Source organism: Melampsora larici-populina (assembly GCF_000204055.1).
Source record: "Melampsora larici-populina 98AG31 unplaced genomic scaffold MELLAscaffold_96, whole genome shotgun sequence".
Classification (NCBI taxonomy): Eukaryota; Fungi; Basidiomycota; class Pucciniomycetes; order Pucciniales; family Melampsoraceae; genus Melampsora; species Melampsora laricis-populina.
Genome location: NW_006768860.1, coordinates 52,805 through 73,743, shown reverse-complemented (window position 1 = coordinate 73,743; position 20,939 = coordinate 52,805). Strand labels below are relative to the sequence as shown.

The window sequence follows — 20,939 nt, the reverse complement described above, 5'->3', positions numbered from 1 at the left end:
AGGAGCTGGACCGACGGTGGTGGGAACAAGCAAGTCAATAGCAGCATTAGGGATATCTATGGCTGTTAATGATATACTAGCACTCAATACTTCGGTTTCTGAGGCCGATACAGGCAATCTTGAGTCATTCGAGATGATTGCATTGAGGTCTATAAGCAAATCACGAGTATTTTTGATATTATGAGAGTCAGCCGGTGGAAATGGCTGTTGCGCAGCTCGTTTGGGTCTTGAGTTGAGAACAGGTTGCTGGTCGATTGGACATTCGACTCGGATCAGGTCAACCGCGGTGCTTGCGGAAGTCATTGATCGAGATTTGATGCTGTTCTGTGATAATGGTTCATCAGATTGATGATTTGATAAAGCATATTGGACTAGTTTATTTGGCCCTGCTTGCGTGCGTGATTGAGTGGTACAAGGAGGTATAGAGCTTGATCTCGGCATTTTTGATGTATGTCGCGTTGAGTCGAATGGTGGAGCTGAGACCGGCCGCAGTGGGGCATTTGTGATCAATGTAGCGATTGAAGCCGAGGGTGTAACACCTGAAGCTGGAAGGTGAGTGATGGGATCAGGAGGCGTGAGGTTTTGTAATCGCCAAGCTGTTGAGCGAGTTGTTGGCTTCCGGCGGCGAGCAAAGTGTTGTGGGGTAGGCTTGGAGAAGCATGAATGATGTGCGTGGAAATGGAGATGCGGAGCAAATTGAGATGTTAAGAGCTGGATGTTGGAAGAAAATGTGGCGAGTCGATGGAGAGCTTGCAGAAGGGCAGGTGGCAGTGTCTGGGTATTCGGGGTAGATAGAGGAAATGTGGTGGTGGGAAGTTGATAAGGAAGTTGATAAGTCATCTTTGGAATTAATAAAACAAATCTTCAAAAGGTATTGAGTGGTGATAAATCAAACTGGTAGTCCTCAGCTTAACACGCTGGCATCAAGAGGTTGGAACTAAAACTAAAGGTAGGAGCGGATTATAGTAATATAAACTTCATCAACCGATAAACTGTTTGATCAATAAATCTTGATATAACTTTGGACGCTTGAAATAGCTATCAAATGGCGATCTTGTATTTGTAAATCAACAGTAAAACCTTTAAAAACACTATATCTTCTTCTTATTTTGTAAAAAAATGAAACTTCGATAACACTCAATCTTCTGAATCTTTTAAAACTGGTAAACTTCTGTTTGTTATGAAACTGAGCCGATGTTGTTGTCGGAATCTTTATTTCTGCTCGGTGATGGATTAGAACACCTGGTACGTATCGATCGCTCAAAAAATTTCAACCAAAATCTTTGACATCCACAGCTGGTATCACCGACTGGGACTCATAACCTGTTAGAGCGCAAGCTCAGCATCTGGGATCCAACCACGAACAAGGATAGATTACGCATACCTGTTAGAGCGCAAGCTCAGCATCTGGGATCCAACCACGAACAAGGATGTGGAAGGAGCCGGGAGCTGGAGCTAGACAGGTTATATACAAAGCTGGACTAGGTCTACTGTGCCGCAGTCGTGTACATACGCTGGGCAGACCTCGGGCCATAACAGAGGATAGATAGATTTTTTTGATCCATTTCCAATATAACTGCAAATAAATGTTAGATAATCATATACACATGGTATCCGTTTTACAAAGGTATGATGATCTGAAATAATTTTGCAATAGCTATCACAGTACAAGGTATACAAGAAAATGCAAAGATAAATAAATGTGAGGTCCTGCCCAGTAAGCCTGCAACGTCTTCAGTCAATTTACCGTGTTATCACAGTTAGATTTATATGAACAGACAATAAATATTGTTTGACTGATTCAACTAGTAGGGTTTGACGGAAGTTTCTTCACGCCTTATCCTACACTGGCACACTATTTTGATCTGAACTTGTCAAGCTGAACCACATCAGAAAATTAACTTTAGTTTGAGCCCAACATAGAATTTTGTTTACTCAAATGAACTCACAAATCCCAAATTACACCACCCTCCAGAGTCCCTGTTATGAGCTCTTTCCGTGTTGGCTTCATTGACAAGAAAACCTATGAGGCGCGTCACGTAAAAGCTATATTAGTCAAGGCGTTCTTTTGGGTTTCATTAATCCCAAAAGGACTTCTTACCTGTTTTGATAGAAATATCTGGTTACAAGCTATACTTGGATCTTTTATTTCAAAACTACAACCATCCATCAGTCTTGCAATGATAAATGGAGACCCAGGTCGCGCTACTTTTCTGTAACATATCCAAATTTAAAACGAGGTTAAGTAAATCCTTGCGTGAAAAAAATAGCATTTAAAACTTACATTCTTTTTCCACAGTTTCCAGTTATTGCGCTAGATTGGTGATAGAGAAAGTGATGCAATCGTGTTAAATTTTTGTTCCATCACATATTTTTCTTCATGTCTTGAACGAAAAAAAACAATGACTAACGTGTTCAACCATCCGCTTTTTGATGCATCAGCTCCCGTTTCATCAGATCCACTCCACAAGCACACGGCGTAATCGGCTTCGCCATCGTACTCTCCACAAATACCTTTTGAATAAGAGTGAATAGGTGGTGAGATAAGCTCTGGATAAGGCTCAGGGTTAAGCGCTTGGAGTGGTTGCGGAGATGATGAATCGAGTCCCATAGCTGGGTTTGATGCATCGGATGAAATCAATGATGGTGATATCTGACGCTACGGGTTTCCATCCAAGTTTAGTATTGTAAAACAACCTTTCGAAAGCTGACATGATGGGTAATTGGGGTTAGAAAGGCAGAAAAAATCACTCACCCGAATCAAAGTGCTCGCTGGAGTTGCAGACACCGAATCAATCGAGCTTGAAATGCTGTCTTTGTTTTCTGACTCGGAAGGGGGCTTTGGCGAATCGGAGTACTGATTTGATTCTTCTACTTTGCCCTGATTATCGCTACTCTCATTTACATTCTCACTTTTGGAAGCCTCTGTAGCGCCCTGCACCTGAGTGACATTCACCGACGCGTTTGAGTTACTTGACGCGTTCTCGGTTTGCGTATCTTTGTGCTCATCTGATCCATGATCCCCGACAGTGTTATCACCAATAGAACTTGAAGGTTGATATGCGCTGTTCCCCGAAGTAGAGTTCGATGTGATCGTACTGTTGATGGAGGAGGATTGTGAGTCTTGATTCGTGTTTGATCCATCGACTGTAGCGTTTGTAATGTTTGGTGATTGTGACTGGCTGGGTTTCTCTTTCTCCTTCTCCGAATGATCAGGTTCATCATCTGAAGAAACCGAGACATTGAGTGATTTGATTGGTTGAATTTCACCATTTTTCTCTAAGCCAAGAAATAATGGCCGATCGTGAGACTTGGTCGAGATACCCATCTGAGACATGTTGAGTGCTGCAAGCACTTCGTTTACAGAGTTCTCCATACTTAGCTTGTCTGTGTCTGATACTTTCTCTGCAGCGGAACTAGTCTCATAGGGTTTCTTGTGTTCATTTTTCTCGTCTTCTCCGTCGTCGTCTTCTTCATAGATGACAAGGCGTGTGTTGTTCACAAGATCGGGTGAAATTTCTTTGATCGAATCTAATTTGTTGGTTGATGTATCAGTATCCACAGACTCCACAACCTGGGGGTCAACGTCCTTGGATGGACTATCAGACAAGGGGCTTGAAAGATTACTAGATGCAGATAGATTTTTGTCATTGGTCACCGGGGTGTTCTGGCCTCCGTCCATAGTTTTCAATGTCTGTGATTGGATTGCCCCTGTAGTCTTTGACGTCCGTGTAGAAGAGATCTGAGAAAGTAAAGGTTGATTATTATCATCTGATTCATCAATGGTTTGAGCGTGAAGGTGATCAGTTGCATTGTAGCCTACATTTTCTGATCCCATCAATGCATTCTGCGTGTTATCCTGTAGAGGTTGATTCTTCTCAACAGTCCCGCCGGGATAAAGAAGGTCGAGAGGAATGCGTGAGAATCTGGCGATATCGTCTGTCTTCGCGGTTTTCGAGCTATCCTGTAAAGTCTGACTCTTCTTGACGGAATTGTCGGGATGAAGAAGGTCAAGAGGAATGCGTGAGAATCCTGTTACATCATTTGTCTTTAGACTGGGTACCCTCACGTTGGAGTAATTTGTATGGGTTCCATTGATCAATGAATTGCCTTCTTGATCACAAAGGCAGTCTGTCGAGTTACTAGAACTGGAGATCACCTTGCTCGTCTTAACTGTCCTGGAAGTATTGGCGGAAATGATGGAGTTTTGAGGTTTGACTGAGCCTTCATTGATGTTTGATTTAGACAAGTTATGTGCAATGGTGGACCCTAGCAATTGGGAGTTTGATTCGGTGTTGTAAGCTCGTGATGATGTATTCGAGGTAAGAGAAACTTCAGGGGAATATTCAATATTGGCTATCCAAAGGGAAGCTCCAAACTATTAGAGTAAGTAGATGTTATATTCAGATACTTTACTTTCCCAGTTTTCGAAAAAAATGGTAGAATGACTCACAAGTTGAACAGGTTCTTTGGCCGCAAATTTTGGGCCACAATTTGTAAGAGGACTTGAAGATACGCAGCCATTTGTTTTCATCAAGTAATTGAAGCAGCCAGTCGATTTATTTGTCGAGTTGATTGTCGAGTCACTTGATGATAACTGGCGGCGTCGCGAAATCGAGTGTGGGTTGTGCGAATGGCTACCAAACCAATGTATACGGCCTCGAGTGTTCAGCTTACGAGCGGACCTTGAAGAGGATGTATTTATCGAAAGAGAAGAAAAACATATCAAGCAAAACTTGACTAAAAACTGAGGCAAGAGCATGGCTGAGTCTATGCTTCAAGTGTAAAATAAACAGACGCCTGGAGTATCTAGCGATTGATTGAGTAAATGGAAAATTGCTAGCAAAAAACTTAAATTACGCCAGAGCACCAATGATATATCCGTCAAGGCAATCATAATAGCGGAGGATCGTCTTGTCCGATTCAGTGATCTGTTTATCTGGAAACAAGCTCTGATCCGTTTGCTAAGCCCGCCATTGCTAAGAGGATGCTGCAAATTCGGTCTTGAATTGTTCATCGCGTCCTTGCTGTGATGGGTAAAGCAATATCCGAGTATACTTGATCGATATCTCGTGAGAGCCAAGTTGCACCGTCGCTTGATCGAAGTCTAACAACCTGTGACTCGAATTCGCTCAGCAACGACGCGACTTCTTTCGAAGAATTTGTCGCGTTGTTGCCATCTTTCATGCATCCCGATCGTGCGTACTTTTTCTGGAGTCTCGAGTGCTGAAATCAGAGTAGTTCTTCAGATTCTGTCTCGCTTGCTGTGTGAAGCAACTCATGGGGTCTGAAATTATTTACACAGGTCTAAAGCTGCCCGACTTGAAATATTTGACCAAATTATGACATAACAAGGTCCCTCACCCCTCGTGAGGCCTGGCGAAGGACTTGGTTAAAATAAACCGATCAAGATCTGACTCTAATAGCGTAAATCACAACTTCAACAACTACCCTCCTGAGTCCTACACGCTTTAGTCATGTCTTTCTGTGGGCCACAAAAACAGCAAGTCTTGCTCAAGCCTAGCGGGTTCATCAGCGTTTCCGGAAATTAGATGTGTTGCACTTGTAAAATGTTGACTGGTTTCTTTGTAACACATCAGCCAGCTTCTCTGAATTCAAGCATGTCCCTCTCTCGGAAAGACGAGCAAGTCCAAGAGAGGCAGCATGTCTGAGCCTTGAGGTGACCAGGCTTGTCTGAGGCTTTCAGTTGCCCGAGCGACTTTCATGACAGAATATCATTCTTGTTCACCATGTATATCTCACTTGTAAGCAACAGAGCGAAGTAGACTCTTAGATCTATACCAAATCTCACAACATTCAGAAAGCATAATAAAATGAACAAAGATCAAATGTTTTCAAAGTGATCAAGACCGTGATCATAAAAAGAAACCATCATGGATGATTCAAATACACATCATGACTTGAAAAGTTAGAAACAATCTAATTTTGATCAGATCTACCACACCTCAAACTCCACCACACACTGATCATCAAAAAGAAACCGATCCGAAACCAAATCATATCCAACCAAATAAATCATTTACCCAGTCAAAAAGATACGTAAGAGAATCAAAGTAATAACTATCATTTCATGATCACAAACCTCAAACTAACCACTCAAATCCAATCACCAAGTATGTAATCATTTACCTTTTACCTTTCTTTCCACCTTTACCTCTACTAGTTTTCTTTGACGATCCTCCATTTTCATTTCCTTTAGGAATTTGTCTAGATCGATTTTTATTTTTAACACTTTTATACCAAAAAAAAACAAACTCAAGTTTAATCAGTACAACAGATACAGATGATCAACAAAATATTTTTGGGAAAAAAATCACTTACTTTGCATGTGTAAAGAAATTCTCGGCTTTCTTTTTATTTGTCTTCATACGAGGATCTTTGGTATGTTTTGTAGTTTCTTCTTCTGAATCGTAATCTGCATTGTTCGCTAAAAAGATTCCAAATGAGAATTCCATGAGATCCAAAGTTAGTTCAAATAATAGGATCAAATCGCTTTTAAATCTTACATACCTTTTCGTTTGCCTTTAGTATTGCTTGAAGTCTTTTGAGTCGGAGTGTCTGAATCAAGATTAAGATCTAGGTCTTCGTCCTCATCCTCATCATCCAAATCACTTTGCGAGCCAGCATCGACATCTTCACCTTCACCAGTCATCTCGATCTCGACTGTCGCCTCAGCAGGAAGAACAGAGGACTTCTTAGAAGATTTCACTTTTGAATTTGAAGCTCCTGCAGCATTAGCAACCAGATCTTCAAAACAAAGCTCCGAGTCACTATCTTCTTCATCCTCACTTCCAATTCCAGACCAAGCATCAACCTCTTCATCTTCTTCATCCTCATCTTCCATTTCAAGATCAGAATTATCTAAATCATTCTCAACCCGTTCTCCATCTTGATCCATATCGACGTCCGCATGTTCAAACTCGCCCACTTCATCAACATCAAGGAATTTATTAGATCGAACGATTTGATGTAATGGTTGAGCAACACCTTTCACATATCCAACTTTCTCTCCAGTTTCATCTATACGTGTTTTCTTCTTTGACTCAAGAACCTTTTCAGTCTCTTCATTCTTCATATCCTCTTGATCTATTGATTTAGTCCAAGGTTTCATACCAGGGATTTGAGTAGGTGGTGGAACATAAAATGGAATCTTTCCTCTAATCCAATCATTCAGTACAGAAGTAGCTACTGTACGTAAATCAGGTTCACCTCCTTTCAAAAGCTTTCCTGACTTTCTAGCTAGTTTAGTTAAGAAATCTTCTGAATCAATCCAATCTTCAACACCATAAGTTCGTTTCATATATTCAGGTCGAATTCTTTCAAGAAGAGCTGGAATATGATCCGAAGGTGATGATAGATGTTCGATTCTAACCACACCTTTCAATACTTTTGAAGCTTCTGAATCTTTAGATGAAGGAGGAACGATCCCAGGACAATCGATTAGATAAATCCTACGCATCAAGGTGATATATTGCCAAATCTTTGTTTCTCCCGGGATCGGTGCCACATTACAAACTTTCTTCTTTTTCAATGTATTGATGATCGATGATTTACCGACGTTAGGATACCCGATAAATCCAACTGAGATTTGTTTACGATCAGAGAAGAGGGATGAAAATTGTCGTAGTAATTGAATCAGGGAACCTTTTCCAAACGAGTTATTGATCGAAGCATGAAAAGCAACAACAGGGTGAGATTTCGACAAATATTTGACCCATCGAGCCTATTGACGCAGATGATAGAAGGTCAATGATAAATATTTGATAATTGTGAAGCTTTGGTCTCAAAAAAACAAGCATTCGAAACTATAGAGCAGAAAACTCACAGCAACCCATCCAGGGACCAAATCGACTTTGTTAAGGATATAAACCATCTTCTTACCACGCTTCTCCTTAGCCAAATAATTCTCCACACTCAAACATCTCGTTCCAAGCGGATCCCGTGCATCAAGAACATGTAGAATCACATCGGACGAATCAATCACCTTATAAAGTTCTGACCAAATTCGTTTAGAAGTCCCAGCACTTAAAATATAATCTACAGCTACATTATGAAGTTCATCATTCCCATCATCTATCTCTTCAAGTTGTTTCTCTGCACCCACAATAAATTCACCTAATCCATCCACCGGTGGTAGTTTTTCACCTGCAAGTGATTTGGATTTCTTATTCGCATTTAAATCTTCTGCTTCTTTTAAAAGTTCTTCAAATGTACCCGCTCCACTAAGTCTAGGTCGTTTTCGTCTTTGTTTAGGTCCAAAGGTTTGATCAAACGGTTCAGCCGTCACAAGATCGACTTTCATTCCTTTACCACCTTCAGCCGCTTTATCTGCATCTGATTGTAAAAGACTCATAGGTAATTTGTTTTGTTTTAAGATCACTGAATAAGGATCGGCTTGTTTTTCGGCAAGCGAAGTTCGAAAATGATCTAAAGCTTTTTGTGAAATCACTCTTGTATTACCAAACCAACGTCGATCAGGTTGGATTCGACCAGCTGGTGCATCAGATGATTGGAAAGCTGCTGCTTTTAGAATCGTTCCATCTCGATCTCTAATGGCTTTTCCTCCATCGATGGATAACATCTTGACTCGTTTAGCCTTTGAAGCATCACGATAGAAATTTTCACCTGATGAGAATAAAACTTGGTCAATAAATCTAATATTTCGACTCACGATGAAAAATGAGAAATGAAAAATAAATGAAAAAAGATAATACCTTTGACATGTTGTTTGATGGGACCTGGTTTAGAGATAGCTCTCAACTTTCTACTCGCACTAGATTTAGTCTTGGGTGGCATCTTGGAATGAGTCAAAGAGTGGTTTGGGATGGGTTGGGTTGGGTTTAGTTCGATTGATAAAATTGAGATTCGACTGAGTGAGTCTGTACATAGCAAGTGGCTTGCCTGTGGTATTTGCCCAGACAAAACTATGGCAGAAAGTACTTAAATACATACTACCCCTAACAGAAGCATATGTACAAATCCAATGCTGTCACATCGACCAATGCAGATGAGCACAAAGTTCCTTTGGACGTTAAACAAACAAAGTTTATCATGACTACTATCGCGGAACAAAGGATGATGAAGTTCCAACTGAGATTATTAGCTTGAGAGGTGAGTGAAGTAATGTTATATCAGTTTGAACAGATAGATTCCTAAACTGACTGCAAGTGTGTGGATCCGGGACTGGTATCACTTGAATGTATTGCTGCCAATAGACGTGAACCAGCAGCGATCCTCATCTCAAAACAACCTGAGGCAATATCATTTATCTCAAACTAGAACCTCAAGCCCTACAATAAATCGTTAATTGTACTTTTCTCGTATCAATATCTACATCGCCGGGCGAGTCCTATCAAAAGCGAAATGGTCAAACTGGCATTCGCGGAGAATGAACGCGTGTTGTGTTATCACGGACCTTTAATTTATGAAGCCAAGGTAAGTTGAACAGATTATGTTGGAAGATATCTCAAACTATCATCTTACGTCTTGAAATGATCCATCGTGTCTGAATTGGTTATCGATCTCAATCAGGTCCTCAAAGCAGAAGATTGGAAAGGTGATGGACCATCACACTCCAAAAAAGGTATACATTATTGGGTACATTACAAAGGATGGAAACAATCATGGGATGAATGGGTACCAGAAGATAGATTATTAAAATTAAATGAAGATAACTTAAGGAAACAAAAAGAATTAAATGAAGCTAGAAGACTTAAAGATATTCCGGAGAAATCGATCATCAAGGATAAGTTAGGGATCGGATCTAGTTTAGATAAAGGTAAGAAACCTGAAGGAAGAGGTACAAAAAGGAGTCGAGATATCGTGATTGAAACTGTACGGGCTTTTGGTTTATCTTTCTATTCATTTTGATTCAACGGATCGGATTACTCATTCGGTTTCTTTCTGGACGTCTTAAGGAGGAAGAACCTTCAAAAAGACCCAATATTCGGATCGTGATTCCAGAACCGTTAAAGTTACAATTAGTCGACGATTGGGAAGCAGTGACACGGAAGAATCAAGTAAGACTATAATCCTATAATCCCTTCTTTCCTATCTTGGTCTCATCAAACTGATCTGAACACTTTTGATTTCTTAAACCAGGTTGTCACACTACCAAGAAATCCGACAGTCAGTATGATCTTTCAAGAATATGAAACATACGAATCCAACTCAAAAACTTCAACAAAATCCAAAAACCTACTACGTGAAGTATTAGCCGGAATCAAAGTTTACTTTGATAAATCTCTTGGTCATTCTTTATTATATCGATATGAACGTCAACAATATATCGAGATTCGTAAACGACCTGAATTAGAGAATAAATTAATGAGTGATATCTATGGTGCAGAACATTTGTTACGTTTGTTTGGTTAGTCATCTTTCCTTCTCTCTATCTCTGTGTTCTTCTTAAATTGGTTTACAGGTCTGAGTATATGAATTTCTTGTTGCTTTTCAGTTAATCTTCCTGAAATGATCTCCCATACTCCGATGGAGCCAGATGTAGTAGTGATTGTTCGCGAACATATCTCAGATATGTTAGAGTGAGTCTTCGTCTACTTGTCTCTGCAAATCCAACTCATTTCTCATGCTTGAATTTACTTTCAAAATCAGATGGATGGTACGGGAGCAGAAGCGATTATTTCAATCTCCATACGATGTCAGTTCACCAGCGTATCAAAACATCAACCGAGCCATGTGATATGACGTTGTAGATCGGCTCAGGACCGTTCTAAAAAGCGTACTATGTACCCTTGATTCCCTCAATCGATCTATCAGCTCTCTAGCTCATCATCGACTCTCATCTCGGCCCCAAATTTGTTTCTTTGTTTTGTTTGTTCTGTTTGTTGAATTGTGAATTGTGATGTATTATTTATAGTGATGGTTAAGTAAGATGAGATGTGTTGAGAATATTTGTTCCTAGACTCTGTCTGATATGATAATGAGATGGTCATCAGTTGAATAGATAAGGAGCTCTATGATCAGGAAACCAATGTACAGATAATTTTGCTATTTCTTTGGCCAGGTGGATATCAACTTATACAGCGAGTTGGCACGCTCGCATCTCATAGGAATGTATTCGAGACTGTGATAGGTTGAAAGAGTCTATCTAGTTCTTTGTGTCCAGTGACTTCATGATCATATAGTCACCAAAAGGGTCTTTCCGTTGAATATGAGCTTTCAATGATCTATGACGTGATGTGCAATCATAACCAGCTAAAACTGCAGATTGGGATCAAGTAATTACACATGTGAGAATGGTAAAAAGCTGATCAACTTCAGGCAATGGTATACTTGATATAATTCAGTGATTTGATAATCATGGTCATTATAAGTCAGCATGATCTCTTCCCAACTCGTCTTCATTATTCATTGATCATCCTGGACCATAGATTGTTTTTTTTTCTCTTCTCTTGTTCTACCTAATCTTAGTGTTCTCAGTATGTACCACTATGTACCAGAAACAAAATCCTATACACACATATATATAATTTCAAATGTTTTGTTTGATATTAACTTTCAAAGTTATCAAAAACCAAAAAAAATTCACACATTTTAAAAATCTACCTTTATAATTCTACATAAAATTAAATACAAGTTTTGTTTTTAAAAAAAAGAAAGAAAGATAGTGTAAGTTTTTTTTTCATTTTTTTTTCTTTCTTTGGAATTAATTGACAAAAAAAAATATTCAAAATTGTCCTTCATATAAGATTTTTCTTTTAAAACTTAAGATCAATCTTAGCTTCGACCACAAAAAAAAAGAGTGAAATCTTTTCTAATTTCCATTCATTTATTCTGGAACGTTAGCAGGATTACTAACAGCAAGACTAAAGAACCCCCCCCCACACGGCGCAAAAAAAGAATCAAAGGATCGTCAAAAAAAAGGTGAATTGGATTCAAGATTTCTAAATGAAGATCACCACTTACAAATCCCAAACAAGTGCATCTTTGAAGAAACCAGAAGAATTTTCTTCAGCCGTAGGATTCAAAGCCTTAAAAGCCTACCGAAAAGAAAAAAACGACAAGGTTATCAAACCAACTCATTGAATCATTAAAGATGATTGAACCCTATCAATTTGACTTACCATCTTAGTTAAATAGATTTGAGAGCAACCAACATCAGCTGTAGTAGTAGCAAAGTTACAACCATCAATAACTTTAAGCACTACAGGTTTAGTAAGACCTGTTCTTAAAACAGCACTAAAGATTCAAAATCAAAAAATCAAAATCAGAACCTCAAATATAACAAATCGAAATCCCGAAAAAAAAACGATTTCTCTTACACTTCTCGACCACAGTTGGTAGTGATTGCACTAAAAACAGTTCATAAGATAGATAAAAAAAATCAGATAAATTTTAAAGTTTTGAAAATTGGTTTAAAGAAAAGAAAAAACCCAATCTTACCTGCTAACCCAACCACTTTTACTAATATCTTTTCCATCAGTATCAGATCCACTCCAAAGACATACACCTAAGAATCAAATCCAACCGGTCGGCCCCCCAAAAAAATATATACGAACATTAAGAATTTGTTAAAACCAGATCAGATTTTCAAGAAATCTCTCACCTAGATCAGTTTCAGTGTTATAAGTTCCACAAATCTGATCAAAAGAAAAATCGGATTAATGTTTCTATATAATTTATTTTTAATCAGATTGATTTGATCACTTACACCTTCAGTTGTTGATGATGATCCTGAAGTGACAGGTGGGGTTGTAACTGATCCAGTTGGAGGAGAAACCGAGCCACCAGGTAATTTAGTTGGAGTGCTCACAGAACTGGATGAGTTAACAGGTAGAGTCTCTGGAGTTTTTGATGTAGCTAAGCTTGAGCTACTTGAACCCCCAACTGATAAGGGTGGTCCTGTTCCCAAAGCTTGTTGGCTCGGAGGTACAACGGCAGCCAAAACATTAGGCTCTATAGCTTCTACTACCCCTTCATCTGATCTTCGAAACATCGAAACCGATCTCTTCAATATCAAAAAAAAATCAGAAATTGAAATCGTTAGTAAGATTAATTGAGATCACAAAGAATGAAAGGATAGCTTGATCATTTTTGAAAACTTACACGGTGTAACTTGACAGGGGTAGCAGGAGGAGTAACTCCTTTTGGAGGCATCACACCTCCAGTTGCGAGCTTTCCACCTGGAAGACCTTGATCATCAGGAGTCAACTAAAAAAAACCAATTTCCAATCAATCAATCAATACCTAATTCTTTCCCTCATAATCTTAAACTTATCAAACATCATCGAGGAGTTTACTCACTTGTTCGATTTGAATCGATGTCTTTTTAGGTGGACAATTGTTACTAGAAGTTCTGGCTACACATTTCGTTTTGGTATTAAAGAATACATAACAACCCGAGTGTGTACCACCACTGCCAGTACTAGTAGTAGTACCATTCCCAGCCGGGGTAGTAGTAGGTGAGGTACTAAGAGCTGGGGTAGTACCAGTAGTAGATGATGATGATGAAGTCAGATTCGAAGATTCTGGAGATATCACACTTGGAGGTGCAGCACTAGGAGTAAGTGAAAGCTTAGTAGAACCCAAGGGTGGAACAGCTCCATTGGTAAAAGAAATTAAAAGAACTGAGATAAGAACGGAGAAGATCTTGGGTGAGATAGACATCTTGTTAAGATTGTAAATTAAATGATCTTGAGACCCAGCTCTAGATATGAAGAAGATGATGAATGGTTATAGGTATAAAAGACTCGAATCTTTGATTTGAGAAAAATTCACTTTGAGTCGTCCAATTTCAATTCAGCTTTGGGATTCAAGAAGCTCTTTTATAGACCTCTTATATGAAGATCATGGTCATCTTTTTTTTTTCTTCTCGCAACGTCATACAATGTGTTTTTCGAAGCTTTCTTCGCATGGTCAGAGTCCGGACTCCGTAGCTCCGCATCCTGAATGAGATGAGAGACAGATTTCGCGTGATTAATGACCAGATCAATCGAATCTCTAAGAGTTACCGAAGCCTTCACGTAAACCGAAGTGAGAAGCCGGGTCCGATATGTGTATCTTTAATCATCTTCATAAGTTGTGCAAGGTGATGAAGGAAAAGTTTTGCATGATTTAAAATCCCATACCAACATATGAAGTTGAATTGTGGATGGAAAATGTTCATCACTCAGATACGGATGTCATTCAAATTGGAATTCACATGGTCATGATGACTTGGTTCCACTATGTAGTTGCCATTCGATCGAAGAAGATCATTCAGACCCGATTTTCTTTCTCATCATTCCATTCAGCTGATGTGATCTGAATCGAATTCTCATCGTTTCACTCCAATGGTCGTTCAGCAAAGAAAAAACGTGTCCCTCCCCACCAGCTTGCTGAATAAAGTTGTGGGGGTAAACTTGCGAAATGATCTGATGTAACCAAATCTCTTCCTATCGCTCACGACTCCACGAGTATGTATCGAAGGAGAACCGTTGGAATTTAGAAAGAAAGAGTTGTAAATTGAAATTCCATGCCAATCTGATCAAGAAGTCATGCGAGAAATGTTGATCAAGAAGCCTTTTGAAAAACGAATTAAACCAAAATTTAGGTTTAAGTTCTTCGACTAAACGAATCTTGGAAACCTTTGATGATGAACCAACGAAGACAAAGTCAAAGTCAAAAGAAAGATTATGAACATGGAAACCAAATCAAAAGAAGAAATCCAATGGAACATCTCACTCTTACCAAATCCAGGTCAACATCCAAGACTAAAGCTATCAATCTCATTCACACCAAATCATCCATCATCATCAACCCAACCTAAACCTATACCTACTGAATGTATAATCTCAATCTTATTCAAATCGATCAATCCAGCTTTATTCTTTGATCGATTCCAACTCGAAAACTTATCACAAGAAAAGACTCTAGAAAGCCAACTGATTCCGAACCCATCCATCATCACTTCACATGATTCTAATTTAGATCAATTCAATAAACCGATCAGTTGGGGATCAAGAGATTTAGAATCACCAATTTCTTTGGCTACTTCTTCTAGTTTACTTCTTCCTTTACCAACTTTAACAAACCTGTTTCGAACCAAATCAAAGGGTTTAGTAGAAGTAGAAGTACCTTTTCATCTTAGGTATTTGAATCCCATTGATTCTTGGAACCCTAGTTCATTAGAAATCAATCTTACTAGTCCTTTACTGGTTTGGTCTTGTGATAGATGTAAGTAATCCTTGATCTTAAAAAAAAAGTATAACAAAAACTAAAGAAAATTTGATTTTTTGGTTATTATAGCTAAACCTCTTGACTATGAACCGATTATAAACACATCACATCCAATTCAATTCTTGGCTCCAACTGGTAATCAAAATGATTTAATCTTTATAGAATTAATCACTACTTTGATTATATGGATTTCATTTCTTTGGATCGGTTCGATTTCTATAAGATCTTTTCATCAAATTAAAATTAAATCTAGTTGATTGGAATTCTATAAAATCAATGACTAAAAACCTTTTTTTTTAATTTATATATATGCATAAATTGTAATACCATTCATCAGCATCTTAATTGTTGGCGGCAAAGTAGAGTGATGTTAGACTGTACGTATGATTTATTGAATCATACGCTATGATTTGAGGGATGCAATGAGGTGCATCGTGGTCTCTTGAATGGTGAACATGATCGAATCTGGGCGTTGTGAGTGGTAAAATGAAAGAAGACATCCTTTGAGATCACTGCGTCGAGTCAGACGAAGGGTGGTGAACTGGATCGTGTATGTTTGCCAAGATGGGTTTGATCAACATTGGATTTGAGCACACTGAACGGGTGGGGTAGCATTAAAGTCATCTCGTCTGACATTCTTGGCTCTCATCTCTTTCAAGTCCCTTTTCATAAACTTTCAAAACAGTCAACAAGGTTCTGATACAAATCTGATTTTCATTTACAATTCCCAAAGAGGAGACACGGTTTGTTTAAGTTAAAAAATCAATCAATTTTATAAAAACAAACAATAACCAAAAGATTGATTTGGTTTGATTTTAATTGAAACAACACACGAAAAAGAAAACTGGCAAAAAAAACACAAACAAAGAAGATTAATGGCATTGGATTCTTGAAGTATATATATATGTTACAATTTAGGGATATAGATCTTGTGGTGTATAAAACAAGGAGAAAGGAGAAAGAAGCAAGTTTTTTTTTGCAAGGTTTTTTGGAAATTTGCGAATGAGTTGTTGTTGAGAAAGCTTTTTTTTTTGTTTTTCTGATTTTTTTTTTCGACACTCATATATATTATGCATATGATAATCACTCACAAACACACAAAATTTGTTTTTATTGGTTTCGTATTTTTTTCCCCAATTACTTATGAGTGACAAAGAAACTAAAAAGAAAAATAAGCAAGGCAAACAAAAAGAAGAAAAGAAGAAAACTCAAACAAACGCATCAGGAGGTAATGCCCCTGAAGCATTGATCGTTTGAAAGTTTTCCATAGCCAGTGTAGGGTTCCACCCATTATGTAGCAGACAATCCAACGCAAGCCTCTCGTTCAACTTGGTAACTTGTCGAAATTGATTGATCAAGTTTTGTTGTTCGGGAGTCTAAGGAAAAGATTGGCGTGTCAGTTTCGAAACAAAGACTTGATATATAATGCAACTCACGAGCTGAACCGTTGGATTGGGGGTCGGGATGGTATCAGGTTTCCAAGCTGACGGTGACGAATAATTGCGTATTGTGAGTTGATCCGTCAGAATCACGCAAGGCCATCCTTTGAGAACAGCCCTATGAAACAGCAATCAAATCAAGATGAGTCAGTTGGAATTCTCATGAGGTCAGAAGAACAGATAGACTGACGCAGAGGCAGGACCAGCGGGTCCCAACATGAATGTCCTGTCAAAGCTTCGAACGGTGAGGGCAGGAAGTTCTTGAAATTGCCCATGAATGGTGAGATAAATCACTCCAGAGCCATCGGTCACCATCGATGGCATTTGCCACGCATCGACCACAAATTTGTCTTGATCGGCAGCTTCAGTCAACGGGTGCTTGGTTGTAGGAATCAAGTCCAAATATTTGATGATCTCTGCAGGACCATTTGCTATCCGTTCAGCTAGTCCTATTTTCAGAGTTCAAGGCATGGTCAGATTTGAACCGAAAGGCCTAATGAGAAGGCGAAAGGTTGAATGGTAACTTACTGTTTCCTTTGAGCCTAGCGATGTTACGGCTGATAGAGATGTATTGGTGCCACGATGGAAGTTGTTGGGCAGGCATCTCCGGTCGATTCTTCGTCAATCCCGCTAGTCTAGCACGAGTAGGGATCATAGTCGAAGCACTGAGGCTGAAGGTAGCATTCGTCGCGTAAACATCCATCAGGCTTTGCCGATCGTGGTCAAATGCATTGAAGAATTGAACACAAAATCGTGACACCACTGAAGAAGTAGCTTCATCGTCGAAAAAAGCAGATTTGGTAGGGAGCGGTAATGGTACGTTCTCGACGACAACATCGCTCGGATTTGAAGCACTTGGGGCTGTGTTTGATCCAGATTGTATAGCGTTGGATAGCGAGCGATCCGGTTGCTGAGGTAGATTGGCTTTGAAGAGGGGATCAATGACTTCGGTATCCAAGACTAGCAAAGATGGAAATCTTCTACAAGCTTCAGCAAGATACTGCTGTAGAGCGGGTGGTCCCTCCTTTTCGGCGTTTTTACGAATTGGATTGCCAATCAAGATCAATTCACGAAGATGGAGGAGTCCTTGTTTTTGACCATTGTTGGGACCGCTTCCACCAACAACAGGTGAGAGAGAGTTGAGGTCAGAAAACGCAGTGAGGCGATTTCCAGCTAGGGATATATTTTCGAGATCGGGTAAAGTAGCCACCAGACTGCTGATGGACATCGGATGAAGAGACAACAGGTTATTGTGTGCCAGTGAAAGTGAACGGATCTACAAACACAAAGCTTGATGAGCAAGGACCGCCAGGATGGATAGAATGGCAGGGAAGAAAAAGAATGTTGCGAACATTGGGGTACATTTCGAGGCATAATTTCCATATGGCGCTGGCAGTCTTTTGAGGTGCGCCTTTTTGGCCGGGCGGGGCGATTCCTCCAGCCTTGAGGATTTTGTCTTGCGCGAGGTTCTAAAAGAAAAGAGACGATGACGAGATAAGAAAGTTGGTATAGAGAAAAGGCAGCCAGGAAGAGATCACAAACTAACAGAAAGGTCAAGAAGTCGAGCGACGGGATTCCATCGAGCTTCCAAAAGTTTACGAAGGATATCGATAGCACTTTCGGGTTGAGATGTAGATGGTGATCCACGCGAACCTCGAAGCTTCGTACCACCTGTACGGTGAAGAGCTGCTCGAGTAGGTGCAAGTGGACCAGAAACTCTAGATCGTGCCTGATGGGAAAGAAGATCAAGATGAGTTGCATGAAATTATAAAGAACAAATGTAGCCTCCAGAAGCAGTGCAGATCGGGTTGAGAGGGAAAGTAGTGTATAGGCAAGGCGGGCAGCGACGAGGGGAAAAGTTCGAGCTGAGGCGCGAGTGCAGTCATCGAGCAAGTCTTATAAAGCTTGAGATGAGGCTGCCGGGAGGGAGTGCTTCGAAGAATTTGTCCGATTTATGATGAGAAATGGTCCGAGAGACAAAGCCGAGACTGACAGATGGAAGATGCTTGTCTCGAGGAGAATTAGACTCTTTGCCTTTGGGTGAGTTGAATTTGCGAGCTGGTCCCATTGAGCTTGATCGAGGTCCAAGTGGGTCATTTTGACGACGTTTGTTTGAAAACGAACGAGGAGCTTGTTGTTGATCAAGTCCTAAGCGAGCTGTGAGAGATGAATCCATGTGGTTTTCAAGTGGTCGAGGTCTAGTGGTACCTAACATGATGTTGAAGTTGGTAGGAGTGGTAGTAATTGAAGTTTGGTGAATGAAATCGAAGAGATTGGATGATTGAATGGGAAGTCAAATGGGTAACAATGAGTTTGGTTGAAGGGATCCTTGAAGGACGGTAATGGAAATTATTCAAACTGGTCAAGAGAGAAAGAGAGAAAAACGAATTCAATGAAACTGTTTAAATACAGAAAGTTAAGTCACCCAATACAGTTAAGTCAAAAACTAAATTTAATCAATTTTCAGGCCAAACTTCAATCATCACCGCCATCATGGGAGGTCAGCCCATCCCGAATCAAATCCCTCAGTGTCATAATCAAAATCACCAAAACTAACCCAACAATTCTTGTCATCCAGAACATTAACATCATCTGAACTATCTTAGCATCTCCCGCCATCTCCTTCCTGGGGGTGTTTGGTCTATCATTGGTCTTCGTATACATATTCTGTTGGAATGATGGCAGTTTGGTACCTGAAGCTCACGAGTCATTTGTTTGGAATGTCTACTGAAGAACCCACATGACACGGCGTGCCTGACACAACATTCACTTTATTTTGATTTAGCAAGGAGCTAGCATTCATAGAGATATCTAATTGTCAATTGGCCCCACTCCCTGGAGCTGGTGCTGTACTTGATTCTTTCCGCAGTTTTGACCTTTCTTCAACAGATTATCATCACTTTCCCACTAAAGCCCCCTGCCAATTGTTACTGAGTGGAATTGACTGTGCTCGACTCAAAAGGAGAGCATGTTTTCCCAATTTGAACCCGATAAATTCATAGCAACTAGCCACATCCTAGCTTGCGATCAGGAAGAGGCTAAAGTTTTTTAAGCTTAGAATGGTCTTAATTCTAATTGCAACATGGCATCAGGCTCAAACAAAACTTCCAAGATCCACTCTTAAGTGAGAGTTTTTGCTAATTAGTCTCTCGCTTTGAAACACCTTTGAATTCAATTTTAATCAACCCCGGATGTAATGCATCCAGCAATGGAAATGTTTTGCTACAAGTACATATTTCTCCAAGTGCTTAGAGAACAGGAACAAAAGATGATACCAAGAAGAAAAATATATTGAAGGAGAAAGTGAGGCTGATGAAAATGCTGCTGTTTCAATTCCATGACGGCATAACAACTGAAGGATTTAATGAAACACTACAAAGATTTAATGGATCACTACTTTCACGGGTTGTTTTGTGAGTATTCAGATGATGGTACTCACCAATGATCTTCTTCAAGTGTTACCTTTTTGGAGGGCCAATGGCAAACCCCAATGATATATATTTACTCCCCCAAGAACGCACAAGTCTTTGATACCATTGCTGCACAATAAAACAGGGCGGGTTTTCAGGTGTACTGTTATCAAAGGCATGTTTTGCTATATGATAGAATAAACACAGACCATCAAACTAGTGATTTGTTTGTTCTGTTTCCCTTTTTGCAGGACCATTGCCTCCAAGCTACATAGGAACACTCATAAATTAGATTGCAGACATGGGAGGTATTTTCAATACACTGGCTGGATAAAACTTTGTTAAGTATCTCACCCATTCCTGGCTCTTTTGTAGAAGTCAGGCTGCGTCCAGGGCCATGTCCTACACTCCGCACAACCTGCCACACCAATTGCTTGATTACACATGCCCTTGCCACATTGAAGTACTGGATTGCTGGGGCTTTGATGTGCTGCCCTGGCTCAGAACTGGGTTGATTGTTTGGCATGAAACCTGAGCTGTGTTCTCACCAAATCTTTCAACACTGGGATGAAATACATGCTGAGACTGGGATCTTGGTGGGGTGCTGGTCTGCAATCTGTTATCAGCCTTCACATATGGTTTTACTGGATTCAACATAGAACAAATTGGAGTCCATTGGATTTTGCCTATAGTGGGAGGTCATTTGTCTACACTTGTTTCTAATAATGACATCCCCCATCAAGACATACAGTGAACACTTTCTACACTTGCATTAACACCTGGTAACAGCACAACACAGTAGCCAAAGTAAGAGAATATGTGCCGCATCAGAAACACTTTGTTGGCGGGCTGCCCTGGAAATATGCAGAAGAAAGTACACACAGAGGTTTTT

At 39.7% G+C, this 20,939-nt stretch overlaps 7 protein-coding genes across 7 annotated transcripts in view; 1 reads left to right on the top strand and 6 right to left on the bottom strand.

The window, feature by feature from the left end:
* MELLADRAFT_69564 (uncharacterized protein) overlaps positions 1 to 840 on the bottom strand; it is a gene marked incomplete at both ends in the record, with an annotated part of 2,103 nt that extends 1,263 nt beyond the window's left edge. The window contains one exon of the mRNA XM_007418552.1: positions 12 to 840. Coding sequence (XP_007418614.1) covers positions 12 to 840 — 829 coding nt within the window. The remainder of the gene's footprint in view (positions 1 to 11) is intronic.
* Positions 841 to 1,842: 1,002 nt separating this feature from the next.
* On the bottom strand, positions 1,843 to 4,534 carry MELLADRAFT_113831 (uncharacterized protein; the record flags this gene model as incomplete). Its single annotated transcript, XM_007418569.1, has 7 exons — positions 1,843 to 1,879; positions 1,950 to 2,023; positions 2,102 to 2,213; positions 2,285 to 2,314; positions 2,412 to 2,659; positions 2,756 to 4,378; positions 4,454 to 4,534. 7 exons carry the CDS (start codon positions 4,532 to 4,534, stop codon positions 1,843 to 1,845), a joined length of 2,205 nt encoding a protein of 734 aa, XP_007418631.1.
* A 1,612-nt stretch (positions 4,535 to 6,146) lies between these two features.
* MELLADRAFT_96161 (uncharacterized protein) lies at positions 6,147 to 8,817 on the bottom strand (the record flags this gene model as incomplete). The annotated part of the gene is made up of 5 exons (XM_007418565.1): positions 6,147 to 6,252; positions 6,343 to 6,448; positions 6,532 to 7,744; positions 7,847 to 8,646; positions 8,736 to 8,817. The coding sequence occupies 5 exons, from the start codon at positions 8,815 to 8,817 to the stop codon at positions 6,147 to 6,149; spliced, it is 2,307 nt and encodes a 768-aa protein (XP_007418627.1).
* Positions 8,818 to 9,384: 567 nt separating this feature from the next.
* Positions 9,385 to 10,566, top strand: MELLADRAFT_41013 (uncharacterized protein; the record flags this gene model as incomplete). The annotated part of the gene is made up of 5 exons (XM_007418549.1): positions 9,385 to 9,460; positions 9,566 to 9,855; positions 9,939 to 10,040; positions 10,123 to 10,390; positions 10,478 to 10,566. The coding sequence occupies 5 exons, from the start codon at positions 9,385 to 9,387 to the stop codon at positions 10,564 to 10,566; spliced, it is 825 nt and encodes a 274-aa protein (XP_007418611.1).
* A 1,243-nt stretch (positions 10,567 to 11,809) lies between these two features.
* On the bottom strand, positions 11,810 to 13,137 carry MELLADRAFT_96159 (uncharacterized protein; the record flags this gene model as incomplete). Its single annotated transcript, XM_007418564.1, has 8 exons — positions 11,810 to 11,846; positions 11,947 to 12,020; positions 12,105 to 12,219; positions 12,303 to 12,332; positions 12,424 to 12,490; positions 12,587 to 12,620; positions 12,692 to 12,988; positions 13,087 to 13,137. The coding sequence occupies 8 exons, from the start codon at positions 13,135 to 13,137 to the stop codon at positions 11,810 to 11,812; spliced, it is 705 nt and encodes a 234-aa protein (XP_007418626.1).
* Positions 13,138 to 13,295: 158 nt separating this feature from the next.
* On the bottom strand, positions 13,296 to 15,262 carry MELLADRAFT_73656 (uncharacterized protein; the record flags this gene model as incomplete). The annotated part of the gene is made up of 2 exons (XM_007418554.1): positions 13,296 to 13,457; positions 14,710 to 15,262. One exon carries the CDS (start codon positions 14,924 to 14,926, stop codon positions 14,762 to 14,764), a length of 165 nt encoding a protein of 54 aa, XP_007418616.1.
* A 632-nt stretch (positions 15,263 to 15,894) lies between these two features.
* Positions 15,895 to 18,971, bottom strand: MELLADRAFT_118604 (uncharacterized protein; the record flags this gene model as incomplete). The annotated part of the gene is made up of 7 exons (XM_007418568.1): positions 15,895 to 16,574; positions 16,635 to 16,755; positions 16,828 to 17,086; positions 17,166 to 17,913; positions 17,990 to 18,106; positions 18,184 to 18,366; positions 18,631 to 18,971. 7 exons carry the CDS (start codon positions 18,850 to 18,852, stop codon positions 16,407 to 16,409), a joined length of 1,818 nt encoding a protein of 605 aa, XP_007418630.1.
* Positions 18,972 to 20,939: the final 1,968 nt, after the last annotated feature.